Source organism: Squalius cephalus (genome assembly GCF_949319135.1).
Source record: "Squalius cephalus genome assembly, chromosome: 24".
NCBI classification, from domain to species: Eukaryota; Metazoa; Chordata; class Actinopteri; order Cypriniformes; family Leuciscidae; genus Squalius; species Squalius cephalus.
The window spans coordinates 5,003,244-5,022,430 of record NC_137145.1 but is presented as its reverse complement, the minus strand read 5'-3'; the positions used below and the strand labels follow the sequence as shown (position 1 = coordinate 5,022,430).

Sequence of the window (19,187 nt, the reverse complement as noted above, 5' to 3'; positions counted from 1 at the left end):
CAGTTTCAGGCGAGAGATTGCAGTTTGAGGCAGGCCACAGTACAGGGAATTACAGTAGTCCAGACTTGATGTTACGAGAGCCTGGATTACGGTTTCCAAATCTTTCGGAGGTAGAAACTGTTTTAATTTCGCAACTGATCTCAGATGAAAGATGCTTCCCTTTACCACTGTAGGCTACTGATTTGTTTCTCAATTTAGAGACGAATCAAATGTAACCCCAAGATTCCTTACATGAGGTTGAACACTGGCGGCAATAGGATCTAAATTAAAAAGAGATGAAGATAGATGAGAATTTTGCTTTCATTTAGCCTAATTGCAAAAATGATTAGCCATCTAACATTTGATCTCCTCAAAACAGTTGCAGAGCACGTCCAAAGGATAAAAACTTGTCAGTTTTAGCTGGTAGATAAAACTGTATCGTCAGCACAATGGTATCTTATATTTCTTAAAAAGGCACCCAGTGCGTATAAAGTAAAAGAGAAGAGGGCCTAGAATGGACCCGTGGGGTACACCGCATAATAGGGGAACTGACGAGGAAAACTTCCCAATGCTCACTGAGAAGGTTCTGTCTTTGAGGTTAGAGGCCAACCACTGCATGATGCCGACTTTAAGCGCTGATGCCATGGTTTCATCTGCACACAGTTATTTAGGGGGTGTTTGGAAAAACTAAAAGGTGTTTTGTATATTTATGACTTTAAATAAAAGATTTGAATCTTAAAATGCATTCTGTCCGCATATTTATCGTCATTGGCATACCATTTGCCTTCTGTCAGCCTGATTTTTGTGTTTGCACGGACCACAGCACATGCACAAGTGATTTGAACGTTCAAAAATATGTCCACTAAATAGTGAACATGCATGCGCTGAACACGTCCATCCGCGCTCATGGTCAAACGTGCACTGGAACAGTGTTGGGTGTAATGCATTACAATACTTTTCCCTTGAAAAAGTCAAATTAGGGATTACTTAGTAAACAATAGTGGATTTAACATCAAAATGTAACGTCTAATGATAGTAATGATAGAAACTTGTTCGTTTAAATACTTTGGTCAATTCAAGAATATTTAATGCAATTTTTTAGTATTTATTTGAAAGATTTAAAAGAGCAGTTTCATGTCTATCTTTTTATTGATATGGGATTTAGAAAGTAAATAGCAATGCAGTAATGCAAAGTTTGGAATTTATTGACATTTTAGTCAGAAATGTGTGGTCGTGTGAAAATCATGTGAATTCCTTTGAACTAAAAGTCAGATTTTCTTGTAGATGTTTCAGTTAAACTTTTCACTCATATTGTTATGCACATGATATAATTTGTAGAAACATTCGAAACCTTTGGACCCTGCTGAAAACCTAAATTTCTTTGACATAGAAGTAAATTTCAAAGATGAGGGTAAAAGTGTTTGCTCATTCTGTCACAGACAGCAGCCATGCACTCAGAGGAGACCGGGGCTAGTTGTCACACAGGTTAGACTATCTTAATTTTTTCAGTTTCATAAGTACTTTTTTTTTTCTTTTTCTTATATTGGTTTCAAAACTGTTGCAAATTAGGATAATTTTCGTGTGTTTTTTTCCCCCCTACAAGCTACAACTTGAGTTACATCATATTATTGCAAAAGAAACAAGTGACCAAAAGAAAAAAAAAAACCAACTGGCGTAATTACAATTTTTATTGCTTATCAAAACAATGTTTTTATTAAAAAAAAAAAAAAAAAAAAAAAGACTTTCTTTTATGGTTTTCATGTCACATAAAAAATGCTACTTGCAAAACAATTTTTTTAAATTAATGTTTTCATTTTGTAATTACTCTTTACTATTAAAACAAATGCTTCTCTCCGCTTACTTTAAAGAAATAATAATAAAATACAATGCCAAACTAGCCTACTTAATCTATCAAACTGACTTTTAATTAGGTGAAAACACGATCATAAAAGAAGGGTTGTTTTTAAGTTATTCTGTTTAAATTGCATTTTTTATATATATATAGGCTACATTTTGTAATAAATGATTAGATCCGGACAGCAACATAAGCATTGCGATAGGCTTATAAAATTTGAAAATGTGCATTTCGATACTTACAAAATTTGAAAATGTGTTTCAAAAACTTGATATTGAATTCTTTAATTTTGAAAATTCAATAAACAAAACAAAACACAAATAAATAATAATAATAATAATAATAATAATAAATACATGAGCATTGCGTCACTGTGAGTGCACGTAAGCTTGAGCACATCCTAGCGCTAGCGTCCTGACATTGTTTTTATTAGCAGAAAAAATTAAATAATTATGTTTAATAGTTTTCTAACAAAGAAAAGTAAGTTTAATCGAGTTCATTTGCGTCTTTACCGGATTCCCCCGCTATAAAACTTGTCGCACCTGCTGTCCGAAATGACGAAAAACTTCATTTAACTTCCTCATTCAAGGGGAAATTCCCATTTAAGGAGGATATAAAAGCCAAACTTCTACTCTCACTAAGGCATAAACCAAAGAGTCTCACAAGAGAAAGAACCAACTCACTAATTCTAGAGAAGGAACTGAACTAAACGACAGGTATGTGGCATGCAATTGCATCTTGGCATCTTTAAAATTCCGATTTTCAAAACAGAAAGATTTTTATTTTCTCAATGTTTAACCCGTTTTCTGCTTCATTTTAGAACGATGGCATACGATGGATATGACATAACTTTTTCTTATGATGAGTAAGTATTACCAGACCAAACGTTTTCATATTATTATTGCATTATCAAACAGCTCTCGAAGACGGAATGATACGTCTGTTACTTCTTGAATTTGCTTTGGTTTTACTTGAAATAGTTTGCCTAAAACTCGTCTGATTCTATATCTGATTTGTTTCCTGAACAGTTTATCTGAGACAGACAGTGCCATTTACTCTGACAGTGCCGAATATGACGAGATGGACTGCGCAGATAAACCATCCATGGTTGGTTTCCTTTTAAATATGCTCATAAATGTGGACTAATTCATATAAGTCATCTAAAGCATAGCTCTAAAAATCATTTCTCTCCAGACCTGCCGATGCAACATGGATGAAGACGTCAATTTGGAAATGTGTAGGCATTCTTCCAGCATGAAGCAGGTGGTGAACATCATCATCGCCCTGAGGAGGATGAAGCACATCAAAACCAAGTCTTCAGAGTTTGGTGAAGAAGAGGTGCTCAACATCATCATGGATAGTGTGATTCAAGGTACTACCACCAAACTTTCATGCAGCTGAAACTAGCTTCTGGCGGTTTGATTGTGCATTGAACGACTGGTAAACCACATTGGTCGAGATGGTTAGAGCTGGTGGGCTACAGCAGTTCCAGTATGACCTATTATGACCTAGTTTGTCCAGTGAAACCACTATAATATTATGCATTTGCAATACCATACTAAAGGATAGTAATGAGCCCAAACTGAACAGAGCTGAATCACGACTATAGTTTTTTCATGCTACTTTGCAGCAAAATTTGAATTTGTTTAATATTTGCTGTAGTTTGCATCAATGACTATGTTTGCATGTGCTCTGAAAATGTGATTATTTCCAATAACCAGAGTAAGATGTTTATGTGACACGAGCAAACCTTCACTCCCATTTATAAGCAATTATAAGTATTTTTTTTTAACTGACATACAGTTAAATCCAGTGTGTTACTGGCCACTGTTCTTACACATTTCTATGGGCTTATTGAATTTGATCAAAGCATTGTGTTTTCATGAGGTAAAGCTCAATCACAATATTTCCTAAATCTCATTATAATCCCATTATGAAGGTGCATGTGAACGTAGCTCTGTTATTTTCCTGCTTTGAAACTATCCGTACTGTATAAAGCACTATATAAATAAATGCATGTGACTTGACCTGAAATAATTGACCAGACATTAAGCATTTGCATTGCTTTTTCGGTTGTTGACGTTCACTAATGTCTTTTTACCTCCACAGAGCGTCGGGTAGAACGGGTTGAGATGACACCATCTTACAAAAGCATCAACAAGATGTTGCTGTGCAACATTTGTGATCAGTTCAAGAAGACTCTGGTGAAAAGCAGCGGATCTCCTCGTCTGCTGGCCGTCACGCTGAGAGACGGAGCCGCTGAATACAAAGGTAAATCTCTTCACTCTTACAAAAAAGTGGATCTAAATCCAACTCTTGACTCAATTTATGCCAAAAAGGTTTTATATAAGCAGAAGAGTCCTACTTTCATGTTTAACGGAATTTTTCCTATTGATGCTAAATTCATAAAAATCGAATTCAAATTAAAGATGAAATCTAAATCCATAAAGCGATGGGAAGCTCTAAAAGGCTCTTTATGTGAAGCACCCTTTCTGAGCTCTCACATCTAAACCCGACTTCAGAAACGATTCTCTCTTAACCTCCACATTTCTTTATTTCCAGTTGATTTCAATCTGTCGCTGTATGCATCAACGAGCTCCTCCTCGAATTCATCCCAGCCTTTGTGCTTGGGAATCTCCGAGACCAATATCTACCTTGCTTGTACCAAGCCGGACAATTCTTCCCCCCAACTGATCTTGAAGGTTTGTTCCCCACACCAAGTTTCACAACCATATTATTGCTTTTTTATTTTATCCACATTGTAAACTAAAGATTTAATCCCCTGATTTTTATTCCAGGAGATCACTGAATCCCTAGACACCATTCAAGTTGGTGACCAGAATGACAACCTCCTGTTCTTCAGGAAAGAGACCGGTGCGGCCAATAACACGTTTGAATCCGTGAAGTATCCTGGATGGTTTATTAGCACGGATTATTATGAATCCAAGGCAGTGGAAATGAGCCAGATCGTGTCAAAGAACCGATGCACAACCTTCACGCTGAGAAGCAAAAACTAATCCAGAGTTAAGGATCTAATTTGATTCCGTAAATATCTTCAGAGAGTATGTACCAAGTACAGTTTATAATCTGGATTTATTTATTGTATTGGTCCAAACGTATTAGACTCGATGTCTGGTTTTAGTTTTTGCACTATGTGGGGATTTTATTTTGGAAATAGAAGATTCACATTGAATTCTTAAAAGTATTTATGTTTGACTATATCCATAAATTGTAACGATATTTAATATTTATATTTGACTACATCCATAAATTGTAACGATATTTAATATTTATTTTAAAGTATTTTAAATGTATTTAAATCAAACTTGTTTTGTACTTGATTTTTGTTACGAAATAAACCTATGAATTAAACCGTTACATGTTGTCGAGTTGATCAGATCATTAGACCTTCATTTGAACATGATGTCTTTTTAACATATAAAACAAACACACACATGATAAAGGTTGATAACTTGCTCCCTTCCAAACATGTAGGGAAATGTATAAAAGATGACGCCAGTTGTTTTTCCAAGCATACATTTTAATCACTTCAAAATATAGGGTATGCATCACCAGCTCTGGTCTTACAGAATTAGGACATGAAACTTGAGCGCCCCCATGTGATAGAAATAATCACTGCACACTGCAATTGCTTCAACTATCCTCAGTGTTGTGATAAATCTGTGTTGTCCATTAGAATGAGTCCAAAATCTCATAAAATAAACATCTCAATAATCTTGAACCTGTTGATATCAGAATATTTGACTGAGTTTTTCAAATAGAGCGCTTCAAATGTCGACTTTCTGTTTCACTATATTTGGCGATCATATTTAGGCCTATAACAAAACCTGTCCACAATCAAATTTAAACAAGCAATGTTTGATTTGACACCTCTAAAATCCCATAAAACTTAGATGTTATTATTGTTGCTGCTACTACTGCCACTATTATTACTACTACAACTATTATTATTATGATTGTTTCAAATTGTCTTGATTTCTATTTATCACTCAGTGAGTTTATCTCTCTCTCTCTTTTTTCTTTCTCTCCACAACATCACCAGAAAAATGTAATCAATATTAATGTTCACTATTATATCACTCTAGATCAACCTATTTCTTAAACTTATTACTGTACCACAATACTACATCTATACATCTTGCTGTTTTTTCTCTTTTTTTCTCTCCCTTTTTTTTTGTACTTGTGTATGTCATTGGTCATATTCTCAAGTCTTAATAAAGCTAAAACAATACAAACATACAGTCATAGCACTTTGTTATAAATTTACGTTGGACAAAAAAATCCTGAATAGACCATTTGTTTATTATAAGTAGTAATACTAGTAGCATAAATTTCCATAGATGAAGCAAACAAATTGGCCTAAATAATTTTTTTTTTTTAAAGATTAAACAGAAAAGGCGTACATTAATAAACAGTTATGGCACAGGAAAGATAAGATGAACCTCAACTAGAGAAACCGGTTGTGTATAGGCTTTTTTGCTTCAGCATCAACTCACTGAATGTTTGAACTAGACTGCTCAAACTTTTATTCAAAGTACCCACATATGTTTACAACAAAAGGCACTAATTCAAACCTCTGCAAGAATATCACAGCCCTGTTTGACGCAGGAGTGTGTGTATGTGTGTGTGTGTAAATTAATCTATTAGAACAAACGGTATTTATACTTATAATGAACACTCGATTCCAGTGTACCTGTGTAAAGAACATAGGTCTAACTACAAAACAACTGTCAATGTGTGTGTGTGAGCTTATGTCAGTGTGTGAATATTCTCAATCAGAGCCACAACGGTGACAAATGAATGTTGAGTGGGGGACCCAGAGACGGCATAGGGCACATTTTACCCACAATTCCTTTGAGTTACCGAATGGCTCCATTCAGACAACACAAAAGTTTCTCAGAATCCTCACCGCTGGCTTTCAACATTTTCTTCAGAACTGACCTGCCTTTCTTTTTAAATAAATAAATAAAATAAAAAAGCATACAAAGGTGGACTTGGTGGTGTTGTAACCATACATGGTCTCTCCCCTACATTATTTGCATGACAAAAATACCTTTTACAATTAATCTAAAAAATAAGTTTGTGCATGCAACAAAAAAAGTAACCAAAGTAATACCAAAGTTGAACATGATGTTACATGACTGATATTGCCATCACTGTATACCATGGTACTGGCACTGCTGTTTGTAAGGGAAGCCCTGCCACCAGATGGCATCTTGCTGGGTTCTTTACAGCAGAGGTTTGTCCCAGTTGGATGCACTCGTCCCTGAAACAAATACATAATTGTGAGAAAATTGAAGTCATCTATGACAGAGTCCATTCCAGATTTCATTCCAGATTTCATGCGTATTTCCAGGAAATACATTAAATGGATAGTTCACCCAAAAATGAAAATTCTTTCATCATTTACTCACCCTTAAGTTGTTCCAAACCTGTATGAATTTCTTTTTGTAACCGAGCAGATCTCGCCTCCCATTGACTAGGGGACAAATACTATATGGAAGTCAATGGGGGACGAGATCTGCTTGGTTACAAACATTCTTCCAAATATCTTCCTTTGTGTTCAGCAGAACAAAGAAATGTATACAGGTTTGGAACAATATGAGGGTGAGTAACTGATGACAGAATTTTCGTTTTAGGGTGAACTATCCCTTTAAATAAGAAGTTGATCTGTAAAAAATGTCGAATGTTCAGATGGATTAAAAAATAAAATAAATAAAAACACCTAAATGATTCCCGAGTAGCCTACCAAAAAACATCCCTGGATGATTCAATTATTATAAAGATCTATTCAAATTCTGTACACTCTCAGAAAATAAAGTACATAATTGTACCTTTATAGGGGTACAATGGCTTGTCACTGGGGCTGTACCCTCAACATTGTACCTTAACCTTTAAAAGAAACGGTGCATATATGTAGGCCTACCTTTTAATGTTTTTTTACCCTCAAAAAGGTACATATATGTACCTTGAGGTCCAATAATAAGCCCTATGGGGTACGTGAGTGTAGATTGTACCTTGGGGGACAGAAATGGACTCCTACTGTACCCCTATTTCTGACAGTGTATCAGCAGAGTGATTAGTCAGTTGGTGTTTACGGCTCAGGTGATTGGATCAAAAAGTCCTGTGGTTCCATGAGCAAAGATTTAAATCAGGTGTTTCTTCAAATCTAGAGAATCCCTCACACACACACCGCTCTCCAGTAAACCTGTGAGCATTACTGCATCTCTCCATTACAGTCCCACTGCAGCAACCCGATTCCCTGTTCACACACACACAGGCTGCATTGAATTGCACAAGCCGAACCCATGCATAAAGGACAGTGTCATAAAAGATGTTGCAGATCATTCTGATAACACTGAAACGCATCATCTGGCAAATTCATGTTAGCTAACGCATCAACTAATGTCGTAGCCTAAATTGTTATGCAAATATATATTATTTGGTAAAACTTTATGATGGTGTAAAAAAAAAAAAATCTATATTAAAATGCTAAGATTGTTAATGCTTTAAGTTTTTGATTCAAATTGAATGGCGTTTACAATTATTCATTTCACACACTTTAATTAATCCAAGGGAATGTGATGATATATTTTTGTCGCCGATTGCATAAAATTAAAAAAAAAAGTAAGAACAGGAGAAAATAAATGCTATTCATTATTCAAGTGATTTCCAAGGGATTGAAAACATAATCTGTCTCCCCGGCCGTTTGCTCGCTCACATGCGCGTGCAGCAGAATGTATGTCTCACATTCCGGGCACATGGCAACACCAGCTAAATATAGCCTGCCAGTGCCAGCCCATGCAGAGCAGAGCACGCTGGGATCAGGGTTTGTTCCTGCGAACGCAGAATCCCCATCACGTAACGCCCCCTCCCTCCTCCTCCTCCTCTTCTTTACGCGTTCTGTCCTCTCGTGCGCTTGCGTCTCACCGGGGAAGGGGAACTCGAGCTGGTTGCCAAAGGCTGCAGTTCGTTTACGGAGTCAAGCGGTGTGTGTGTGTGTGTGTGTTGCTCTCTGAGGACTTCACCTCAAACTGATGTCGAAAGCATTGTGCACACGCACACAAAAAATCAACCCACTATTTGTTGTTTCAGGGGAGACTGCAATCAACTGGACAAACCTCCCAGCGAACAAAAATGTGTTCTAAGAACGTTTTGCTAACGTTCCCGTTAAGTTATTTAGACGTTATGCGAGCGTTAAAGGGACAGTTCACCCAAAAATTTAAATTCTGTCATAATTTACTCACCCTAAAGTTGTTCCAAACCTGTATGAATTTCTTTCTTCTGCTGAAAGAAGATATTTTGAAGAATATGGGTAACCTAACAGGTCATGGACCCCATTATGGAAACTTGTTTCCACCACAGAATAAAACATAATTTTGGCTCACAATTTTGACTTTTTTTTCATGCATTTGTGAGTTTACATCTCGGATTTTCGACTCTTTTTCGAAATTGTGAAGATAGAAACTCGTAACTGTGAGTTCTAAAGTCTTTTAGAATTGCGTGATATCGCAATTGTGAGAAAAAAGGTATTTTTTCCTCAGAATTGGACTATATAACTCGCAATTGCAACTTTATATCTTGCAATTCTGACTTTATAAAACACGCATTTGCAACTTTTTTAACGCAATTCTGAGGAAAAAAGTCACAATTACCTTTTTTATTTTTATGTGGCGGAAACAAGCTTCCATGCCCCATTGACTTCCATAATAATACTATGGAAGTCAATGGGGTCCATCAACTGTTGGGTTACCGACATTATTCAAAATATCTTCTTTTGTGTTCAACAAGACATTTTAACAGGTTTGGAACTACTTGAGGGTGGATGAATGATGACAGAATTTTTATTTTTGGGTGAACTGTCCCTTTAAGGGAACATTCCATTTTGCAAACATTATGGGATTGTTATTTTTGAAAGTTCTCTGAACATTCTGAAACACTTTAAAAATGTTAGATGAACATCCAACATCCCATTAATGAAGTTTTTTGGTGCTAATTTTTTGAGAACATTATCAAAAACCAGATAAATTAATAAAAAAACGTTCTATTAACGTCACTGGAAGAATGTTTCTTCATAACTTTGAGAGAACCTTGCCAGAACGTTAGCCAATGTACAGAGAATATCCCCTGTTGTTGAGCTCGTTCACAAATATTACACATTTTGTAACATCATTTTAATAACGACTCTGACATGGATGTTTCCATGGTTGCAATCCCTTGCATTTTTTTTCTGCAAAATGTTTTTTGCAATCAGCTGCTCATCTCATCATACCCGCTTGGATAAAAGTCTTCTAAATGAATACATGCAAATGCCATTACATTTGAATGAAAAACCTATAAAGCATTATTAATCTTGAAAAAAATTATAAACCACCATAAAGTTCAACATGGTCTCATTATGCATTACCTGACATGAATTAACAATGAGCAATATATTTTTGTAAGTGAAACATAATTCTTCATTGTTTGTTGTTCATTCACAACGCATGAACTATTCCAACTTTTGATGTTAATCAAGTATAAATAATTGTATAAAAGAACATTAAGATTAATAAATGCTGTGGAAGTCTTGTTCATTGTAAGTTCATGTTAACTAATGAAACCTTATTGTAAAGTGTTGCCCATATTTGCATAACATTCAATCAAACTGAATTTTCATGGTTTCAAGCTATGCAAATGTTTTGGCTTTTTGGTGTTATGACGTCACACTACTCCACCCACCATGACCTAAATCAGAATAAGGACAGACCGTGTCCCATCTAATGCTGAGAGACAGCGACGACTCTGTGACCAATGAATGTTCGTGTGATCACAGCGGGAGCTCACTGCATTCCCAATAATCCCGGCCTGATTCGGCAGAGACCTCAGCGTGGCATCGCTCTCTAATTCCTTACACTCTCAGAAATACAGGTACAAATGCTATCACGCTTTCAAAAGGAAGAGGGCATATTAGTACCTCTACAGTAGAGCCTTTTAAAAGGGCCCGCCCCAGTGACAGATGCACCATTATTTTGGAGAGGTGCTGCGGGGTCACTTTCAAAGGGTGAGCCGGGACACGGAGCACACCCATCCTGCGAGGATGACTGTCATCAAACAGGCCGCAGGGCATCTGTGTGCTGTAATGTTACACTTTGCAACACTGCCATTTTTACACTATGCAAGTCATGCATTAAAGTCAAAATTGAACAATTTATAACCCGTTTTACTTACACTACCATTCAAAAGTCCTCTGAAAGTGCCAGTGATGACTTTATCATTTACATTTCAAATAAATGCTGTTGTTTGAACTTTCTATTTAACAAAGAATCTTGAAATAATGTATCATGGATTCAACAACAAATATGAATATGAAATATGAATTTCAACATTGATAATAATCAGAAATCAGCCTATTAGAATGATTTCTGAAGGATCATGTGACACTGAAGACTGGAGTAATGATGCTGAAAATTCAGCTTTGATCACAAGAATAAATTTAAAACATAATAATATATTCACAATATGAATAACATATTTCACAATATTTCAATTTTACTGTATTTTTGGTCAAATAAATACTTGGTGAGCATTAGAGGCTTCTTTCATGCAAAAACATTAAAACATCTTACGGACCCCAAACATATGAACGGTAGTGTGTTATGTGACATATTATGAATAAAGGAAGATATTCGACTAAATGTATGACGAAATGGCTTTTTGGGCGCCATGTGGAAGATGAAGATCAAGTTTACCCTCAAAAACAAGAATGCATCCCACAAATAATGCTTTTTTTAATTTTATTTTTAAGAAAATCTATTATTTGCTTTTGTGCAGTAATTAATAACACATTAAATGGAATTAAATTGCAATAAATGACTGCATTAACTTGCATTAAACAATGACTAAACTGCTATTTAATATTAATATTAATCCCAAGTCTGTGCTGACATCAATCAAGTCAAGTCATTTTAGAATAAGACGCACTAATGAATTGTTTACAAGCACAAACTTATACTTAGAAAAGATAAATGCTCAATTTTAAATTTAAAATAGTGTTTTCACCCTATTTTACTCCCATAATGCCATGTTATTTCAGAGTTAAACTGACTGACTGGATCATTAAAAAAAGTGGGACTTACATTCCGGAATGGAGATAGTTGGAGAGGGAGCAGCTGAAAAATAATAGGGATTCGTGGCATCATCCAATAAGAACAGTCATTTCAGAGGCGGGACTCTGAAACAAAAGTCATTACATTTTGATTAAAGATTATTATTATTATTAGACAAATGGTTTTATCATTTACTTTTAGGAAGTAAATAAGCAGTTTTTTTATCTTGAACTAAAACTATCAAAACATGTTTGTTAATTGAAATAAATATAAATATTAACACTTTAAACTCAAATTAGAAATGTTACCTTGGCAATAAACTAAGGTAAGTTTAACTAAAACTAAATAAAATAAACCTAAATAGTAATATTTATAAAAACATTAAACATTTATATTTTACATATTATAACATTTACATTTATAAAACATTTTACTAAAAATTAAACTAAAATGAACACAAACTGAAAATATTAAAATGAAAGCTAATTCAAAATATTAATAAAAACTATAATACTGTATAAATATTACTAAACGCAACCAACGTACATCAACACAACGACACCAGGCCAGTATTATGCTTTCCATCATTTATAATTTCCTTTATTCTGTTACAAACATACATAGCATTTTCTAAATATAGACTTGTAAATCTCAAGAGAAAAAAAAAAAAAAGTTCAGCCATGGGAAAAACGTAAGGCTGCCGGTTCTTGAGAGGCAGTCTAGCGCGGGACGGGGCTTGATGGGATGGGTGGAGATACTTTGAGTATCATGAGACCTGAGCTCTTGACAGTGTCCTGCAGTAGCTGTGAACTCGCTCTGTAACTTCAGGATCAAGTAACAGATAGAAAATATATACTGAGAACGCCAAGAACCTGAGTTTAAAGGGCATTCCGACGTTAAAATCTCTGCTGAAAACACAAGATATATTGGAAAAATAGCTACCTTTCAGTAAAGATTGTTCAATGAATTGCTGCTCTTGTGCGTACGGTGTCCAAAAAAAAAAAAAAAAAAAAAAAAAAACAGTGGTTGACACATGGATGCTGTTAAGAGCTCGGGTGAGTCGCCTGAAATAACACATTCTTTCGTATATCTTTTCGTACAGTGGAACAGAGGTATTGTTGTTCATTTGAAAAGTATGCGGACGCCCCACAGAACTTTGCACAAATCCCAACCTCAGGAAACAGGAAGACAAATCGGCCAATTGCGAGTCAGCTAAGAGCCTGACAGGAAATGAACTCATAATCTCATCCCTATGGATGAGTATTGCTTCCTGTCCCTATTCTTTTTTTTTTTCTTCTTTTTTTTTTAAGTGACATTAAGGTGGAAACCAAACACAAATCTTTACAGTAACGTATCCCAAGTACACATTTGAAATAAACGCAGCCAAGTTCAGTCGAAAGAAAGTCCATTTCTGGTGTTTTGCAAGAGATGTGTGCCCAATTCCAGATGTTAAACGGACAGGTCATTAAAGAAAAGAAAGTGCTGCGATACTGTGCGATACTCCACTTTGACATTTAGCAGCCTAGAGGGATTTAATGCATGTATACATCTTAAAGTGAAGGAAAAAATGGCTTTTTGTTGGTCATTTTTTAAAACAACATATTAGTCAGCCATCTTGGTTCTTCAACATGACACATTCACTTCGCTAATAGTACAGATGGGTCATACAATCAAAATGAATGCACACGTGATCCACAAATGGTGCTGATTTAGAAACGCCAGCAAGAACATGGCAAATCTCCTTCCGACAGCGAGTTTGTAAAACGAGTCCCGAATGGTGCCTCCCGTCTAGCGGCCCGAACAGCAGCTGAGGAGGGGCGAGGGGAGGGGAACGCAAGAATGTCCTGCCCAACAGCTGCTGTGTCACGCTTTCTATTGCCGTTCGGGCTCGGCTGCCAAATTGGGGCCTGTTTCAGAAGGGTAGTCGCAGAAAACACTATGCTGAACGGCACAACATCACTCTCTCTACTATCCGGCTGCGGCTCCCCATCACATGCACAGTCTGCTGATGTAATAACGTTTGCAGCGCCTTAACAATCGGGCCCTTGTGCGTCGACGCACTTCAGAGCAAACGGCACAGCTGAATCCACGGCCAGCGGAGCAGGAATGCTCACCCTCTCCACGCTTCCCGCATTAAAATAGCCGGCCTGCCCAGTCAGCTCACCGTTGAGGAGAAACAGCTGCTGCAGTCGTGAACGCGCATCCCATAACAATCACGCAGCCTATAGGCTAGATAAAAGTGTGGGAGAATATTTCATATTTCATAACAAACTATCGATTGCAATTCGTCTTGAAAGGATCACAGCAGTACACATGACTTCAACAGCTGCCATTAACACAAAACATTATGGAAGGTTAAAGGAGGATTTACACACCAGCACAAAAACACTGTTGCACCCAAGAAGGGATTTCTTTTTTCTTTTCTTTTCTTTTTTTTTTTCATTGTGGATACAAGCATATCGCAGTTTATGTTTTTGCTAAAGTGCACGGATGAAATATTCTCAACATTAACTATCTTTCTCCATCATAACCCACTGCATCTACTTGGTTATTCTTATAATATTTTTGGTGAAAGGCTAAAGAAAAAATATTGCATTAATATAGCTGCAGTTACTACGCAAGAGAAAGCAATAAATTAAATAAAAAGGCAAAATGCGGGACGGGCATGCACAGAAATGGACGCACGCTGCCACCGGAAAGACGTTTGATATTAATCACCGTGCGTGCTTGTAAACTCAAAAGGGTTGTGTGATGTTTCGCAAGGATAATCTCATATATGATGCTATACTCTTCTACAAAACAAATCCAATATTTCAATCCCAGCTTAAGGTTTCTTTTTTACAAAATTAGCTTCTTGAGCCTTAATTCGGTAGTTTATATATACTTTTTTTTTTACTGTGTATTCAAAAATATGCTGGTTTGTTTACTTATTCTCATAAAGATCAATTTTACATAAAAATTAAAAAAAATGACAACGCAAAAGGGGACGGGGGTGAAAATACACTCGTCCGTGTTGCTCTGTCCTTTAAGCAATCTATCCTTAAATATTCAGAGGGGACTTGGACCCAAGTTAGAAAAAGACAAAGCTCTTTGTATGTTGACCCCAAAAACCAAAATATCCCACCGGTCCATATAATGTTATCTTATAACACCGGTTGGATGATGTGCATAAAGCATCAATTTTCATTACTAACGCCTCAAGGAAGTCACTGGTTTACAGGTTACGACTTCTGATTTAAAAAGTCTCTGGCTGTGAACAGCTGAGACATGTCAACACAAAATCAGGGGTCAAAACGTTCCCCTCCAAATCTGAATTTAAAACTTTTCATCACTCAAATTGGCCAAACCATAAAAGTCACGTTGATGCAAGAACGAAAACCGTAAAACAATAACTTAGGGAACTTCTGTCTGTAGAAGAAAGAAATAAAATAATCTGAGAACACAACTTCTGATGCAATGTTTTGATAGTCCCATGCTGCCTGGAAACACACCATGAATACCAGTGACACTATATATATATATATATATATATATATATATATATATATATATATATATATATATATATATATATAGCCTACACTCAATTTCTCCCCTCTAAAAACATGTCGGACAGTATGAACCCTTACAGCCTGGTATTATCGTATTCAGGCCGCTTTTGAAATTCAGCAGCCTTGGCGTTGATGTAACAAAAGTTTAATTGTTAGCTAAGACAATTAAACTTGCTGGTTTAACCGGACAGGGCAGCATCGGGAATAAGTCATACCCAACGAGACATCCTTCGCCCCATGGCTTCGATACAGACAACCCCCCTCCCCAAACCCTCACCACATTGAAACTTCACAGATCTAGTTTTCTGTCCCATGAATATTTTAGTAGGCTATTTGAGTTCAGTTCATGCACTTCTTGTTTCACACGTGTGGTCATCTCCTGGCGAAGCTGCAAGTCAGTCGTCGTCCACGTCCTCGCCCTCGGACTCCTCTCTCCTCTCGTACATCTTATCCCGGTGTCTCTCCTGGATCTCCTTCATCTCCTCGGCGTAGCGGCAGAAAGCTCCTCCGAACTTCCCCCAGGCCTTGAAGGGGATGGTGATGGAGTTCCTGTAACTGGGCTTGACCTCGCTGACCCGCAGGAACACGCCGTACTTGTTGGAACCCACGTCGAAAAAGAACCTCTTGGAGTCCACCATGATGGAGGTGCCCTCGGGAAGCTCGCCGTAGCCCCCCGCGGCCCCGTGCCCCCCGCTCAGCTCCTCGTCCTCCCCGCCGTAGTCGTCGATGAGCTTGGCCAGGGCGTCTCGGAACTCGATTAAGCCTTGCGCCGGGAGCGCGATGGTCTGGCCGGTCTGCACGCTTCCTCCGGGACCGCCTCCTCCACCGACGCCGAAGCCCGGACCTCGGTTAACGGTCTGGCGGATGCGCAGGAACCTCCCGCGCTGGTTCTCCTTCAAGTCGAGGTAGTATTTACGGTTCTCGCGCACCAAGAACTCGCTCTTGAGCGCACGCCGCGGGCCGCCGTCCTCACCACTGGACGATTGCGCGATCTGCTCCGGGCTGCTTGGCCCCAGCTGGGCGTAGTGCTCGATGAAATCCCCGAGGTAGTCGCGGAACTCGGCCGCCACGGACATGGAGAGAGTCAGGCGGCTCTTGGAGCCACCAGCGCCCACCTCCGCTATCTTGATGAAGCGTCCCTTCGCGTTCTGCTTGACGTCCAGGTAGAAGCGCTTGTTCTGGATGTCCAGGCGCTTGGACGCCAGCTCCTGCGTCTCCTGCTCCCGCTGGAAGTGCTGAGGGCCGCCGCTACTGCCACCGCGCTCGCTCCCACTGTCTCCATCCGCCATCTTCAGCACCTCCAGCCAACTTCTCTCTCAGAGCAACGCTCCTCTCTGCGCTACTCACGCACGCACGCTCCACAGCATTGGCCTCACATCTGCCAATAACAGGCGGCGCGCGCCCGCGGGGTCACTCATAGGTCCGCGCGCTTGTCATTCGCAGGACGAGGGAGGTGCGCGCGCGCTCCATTGGTCAGAGACATTTCCTCCTCGTGTGCAGGCATTTCCTGTCCTTCTGGAGCTCAGCTGAAGCTTTGAAGGAGAACTAAGAAATATATCATTATTTTTTTTTTTAAATCATTATATTTGGATCAAATTATTCGATTGTTTTGTTTTGTCAATGCATATGCAATGCAGTAAAAGTATCAGAGAAGAAAATAAATGCAAATATGACGTGCCGTTGACGTGCTTAAAAAATATAAAATCAATATAAAAATAGAATAAAACATTCAACAAGATGTTATTGGAGTTTTGTGCAGAAAACTACTGTATTATTGACTATTGGACTGAAAAATATATAAATATGGACGTGACAGATGCATTACTCATATTTAATCTGTATTAATATTCATATATATATATATATATGCATCTATAATCTGTATCTAATATCTATAATCTGTCTTGATAAACGTAGCAATTGTATAAAGTGCAGCACGCAGCCTATACATATGTACGCATTTTTCTGCGTTTTCCCTTTTAAGATCTGACCCAGGATCAGCCGTTTTTCCACACTTGGATTTTGAGCTATTTACGAAATGACGTAAAGGCTGACTGTAGATCCGCTGCTGAACTTCCGCCATCACGTGCGCGATGACGTCAACCGTGACGTCGGGGTTTAATTCCCGAGGTCAGTGTGTTGCGCGCATGAAGCAGGGAATTTTTTTTTATGTTTTATTTGTATAGGTTCAGATATAGCCTATTAGGCATAGATAAAACTGTGACAACAGCCATCCAATGCGTGTCTCAGTGTGCCTGTAGCTAAAGCTAATTTGCAACACAGTTACAACAGGGGGGGAACCAAACATGAGTACAAGTTTGTTGCTGAATTAACCAATACTTTTTTAAAATATTAAAACTTGCAGCATCCACTTAAATAATAAATTATTCTTAAATAATCCACTAATTATTCCATTTATTACTCTGCCGCTCATCCATGCACACTCAGTGTTTTGAATCGCCTTTAGGGATTTTAATAACAACATCAAACTTCATGCCATATCTGAAGTAAAATAACTTTTATTCACATGCAGAGTCTGTCCATTTCTATAAGCCATATTTCACACACTCAAGTTTCAAAAAATAAAAGGACACGATGAATAGATCCAAAGGAAGCATAACCCATACAATGTGAACAATTTTTTTTATTTTATTTTTTACTTTTGACTATTTTGGGGAAACATCTAAATGAACATTCATATTAACAATGTGTGTGTGTGTGTGTGTGTGTGTGTGTGGGGGGGGGGGGGGTCACATCTGTCCTATATAAACTTAGTGGCTTTTTAAAAAATATTAAACCTTGCAGCAGATTTGAAATAATCAAGAAATTAATTTCATAATTTTACACCTTTCACTGAGAGGACAGTGACATTTTACAATTTCCACTTGAAGCCGCTCTCGTGGATCTGATGCACCCATGCAATCTCTCAACACATGGTGCAAGACCACTCAGACATTTAAACACAAACTTTACATAGTCTTACAGTTCAAACTACAATCCGGCCTCTAGTTCATAAATGCCAGAGGAGAACTGGCCCCCGACTGAGCCTGGGTTCTCCCAAGGTTTTTTTTTTTTCTCCATTAGGTGACCTGATGGAGTTTTAGGACACCATTAGGTCACTTGATGGAGTTTTTCGGTTCCTTGCCACTGTTGCCTTTGGCTTGCTCAGTTGGGGATATTTTGGGGATATTTAATTTTATTTTATCAATCAATAAATTCCACTAGAAACAAACCTTGTTGTATTATTTTAATTTAATACTGTGAAGCTGCTTTGATACAATCTGTATTGTGAAAAGCGCTATACAAATATACTTGACTTGACTTGACTTGACATAGTGGAGAAAGACAACATGAGCAAAGCTTAAAATCTTTACATAAGATCTGACAATGACGGTATCTTATTTGCTTTCTGTCTATAATATTCAAAGCTCTGTTGTAAAGACATGTAAATCCATATGTGTGATAATATCATCAAGTCAACAAAATCAAAAAATCAACAAAATCATTTGATCATATGTTAAACATTTTCTTTTTATTTTGAAGCTAGAAAGATTTGCCTTAATCATTTTACGTATCTTTTTCACATGACTTTTAAAATTGAACTGAGAATCTAAAATCATGCCAAGGTATTTTTCCTCTGAAACCTTCAATACCCTCATCTTTAATTCTAATGTTTAAGGATTCTGCTAGCTA

General features: G+C 37.6%; 2 protein-coding genes across 2 annotated transcripts; one reads left to right on the top strand and one right to left on the bottom strand.

Moving 5' to 3' along the window:
• The first annotated feature begins 2,484 nt into the window (after positions 1 to 2,484).
• On the top strand, positions 2,485 to 5,211 carry il1b (interleukin 1, beta). Its single transcript, XM_079862296.1, has 7 exons — positions 2,485 to 2,550; positions 2,655 to 2,699; positions 2,863 to 2,941; positions 3,029 to 3,206; positions 3,944 to 4,105; positions 4,397 to 4,536; positions 4,633 to 5,211. Exons 2-7 carry the CDS (start codon positions 2,659 to 2,661, stop codon positions 4,849 to 4,851), a joined length of 819 nt encoding a protein of 272 aa, XP_079718422.1. The 5' UTR covers positions 2,485 to 2,550; positions 2,655 to 2,658; the 3' UTR covers positions 4,852 to 5,211.
• Positions 5,212 to 15,569: 10,358 nt separating this feature from the next.
• On the bottom strand, positions 15,570 to 17,014 carry purbb (purine-rich element binding protein Bb). Its single transcript, XM_079861318.1, has one exon. The coding sequence runs from the start codon at positions 16,781 to 16,783 to the stop codon at positions 15,890 to 15,892; it is 894 nt and encodes a 297-aa protein (XP_079717444.1). The 5' UTR covers positions 16,784 to 17,014; the 3' UTR covers positions 15,570 to 15,889.
• Positions 17,015 to 19,187: the final 2,173 nt, after the last annotated feature.

What these genes read in the sequence shown, in the direction of transcription:
- purbb (XM_079861318.1), bottom strand. Translation starts at nt 16,783, where the DNA reads ATGGCGGATGGAGACAGTGGGAGCGAGCGCGGTGGCAGTAGCGGCGGC.
- il1b (XM_079862296.1), top strand. Translation starts at nt 2,659, where the DNA reads ATGGCATACGATGGATATGACATAACTTTTTCTTATGATGA. An exon ending in GCGCAGATAAACCATCCATG is followed by an intron (nt 2,942 to 3,028) that starts GTTGGTTTCCTT and finishes ATTTCTCTCCAG; the next exon opens with ACCTGCCGATGCAACATGGA. An exon ending in CCCCCCAACTGATCTTGAAG is followed by an intron (nt 4,537 to 4,632) that starts GTTTGTTCCCCA and finishes TTTTTATTCCAG; the next exon opens with GAGATCACTGAATCCCTAGA.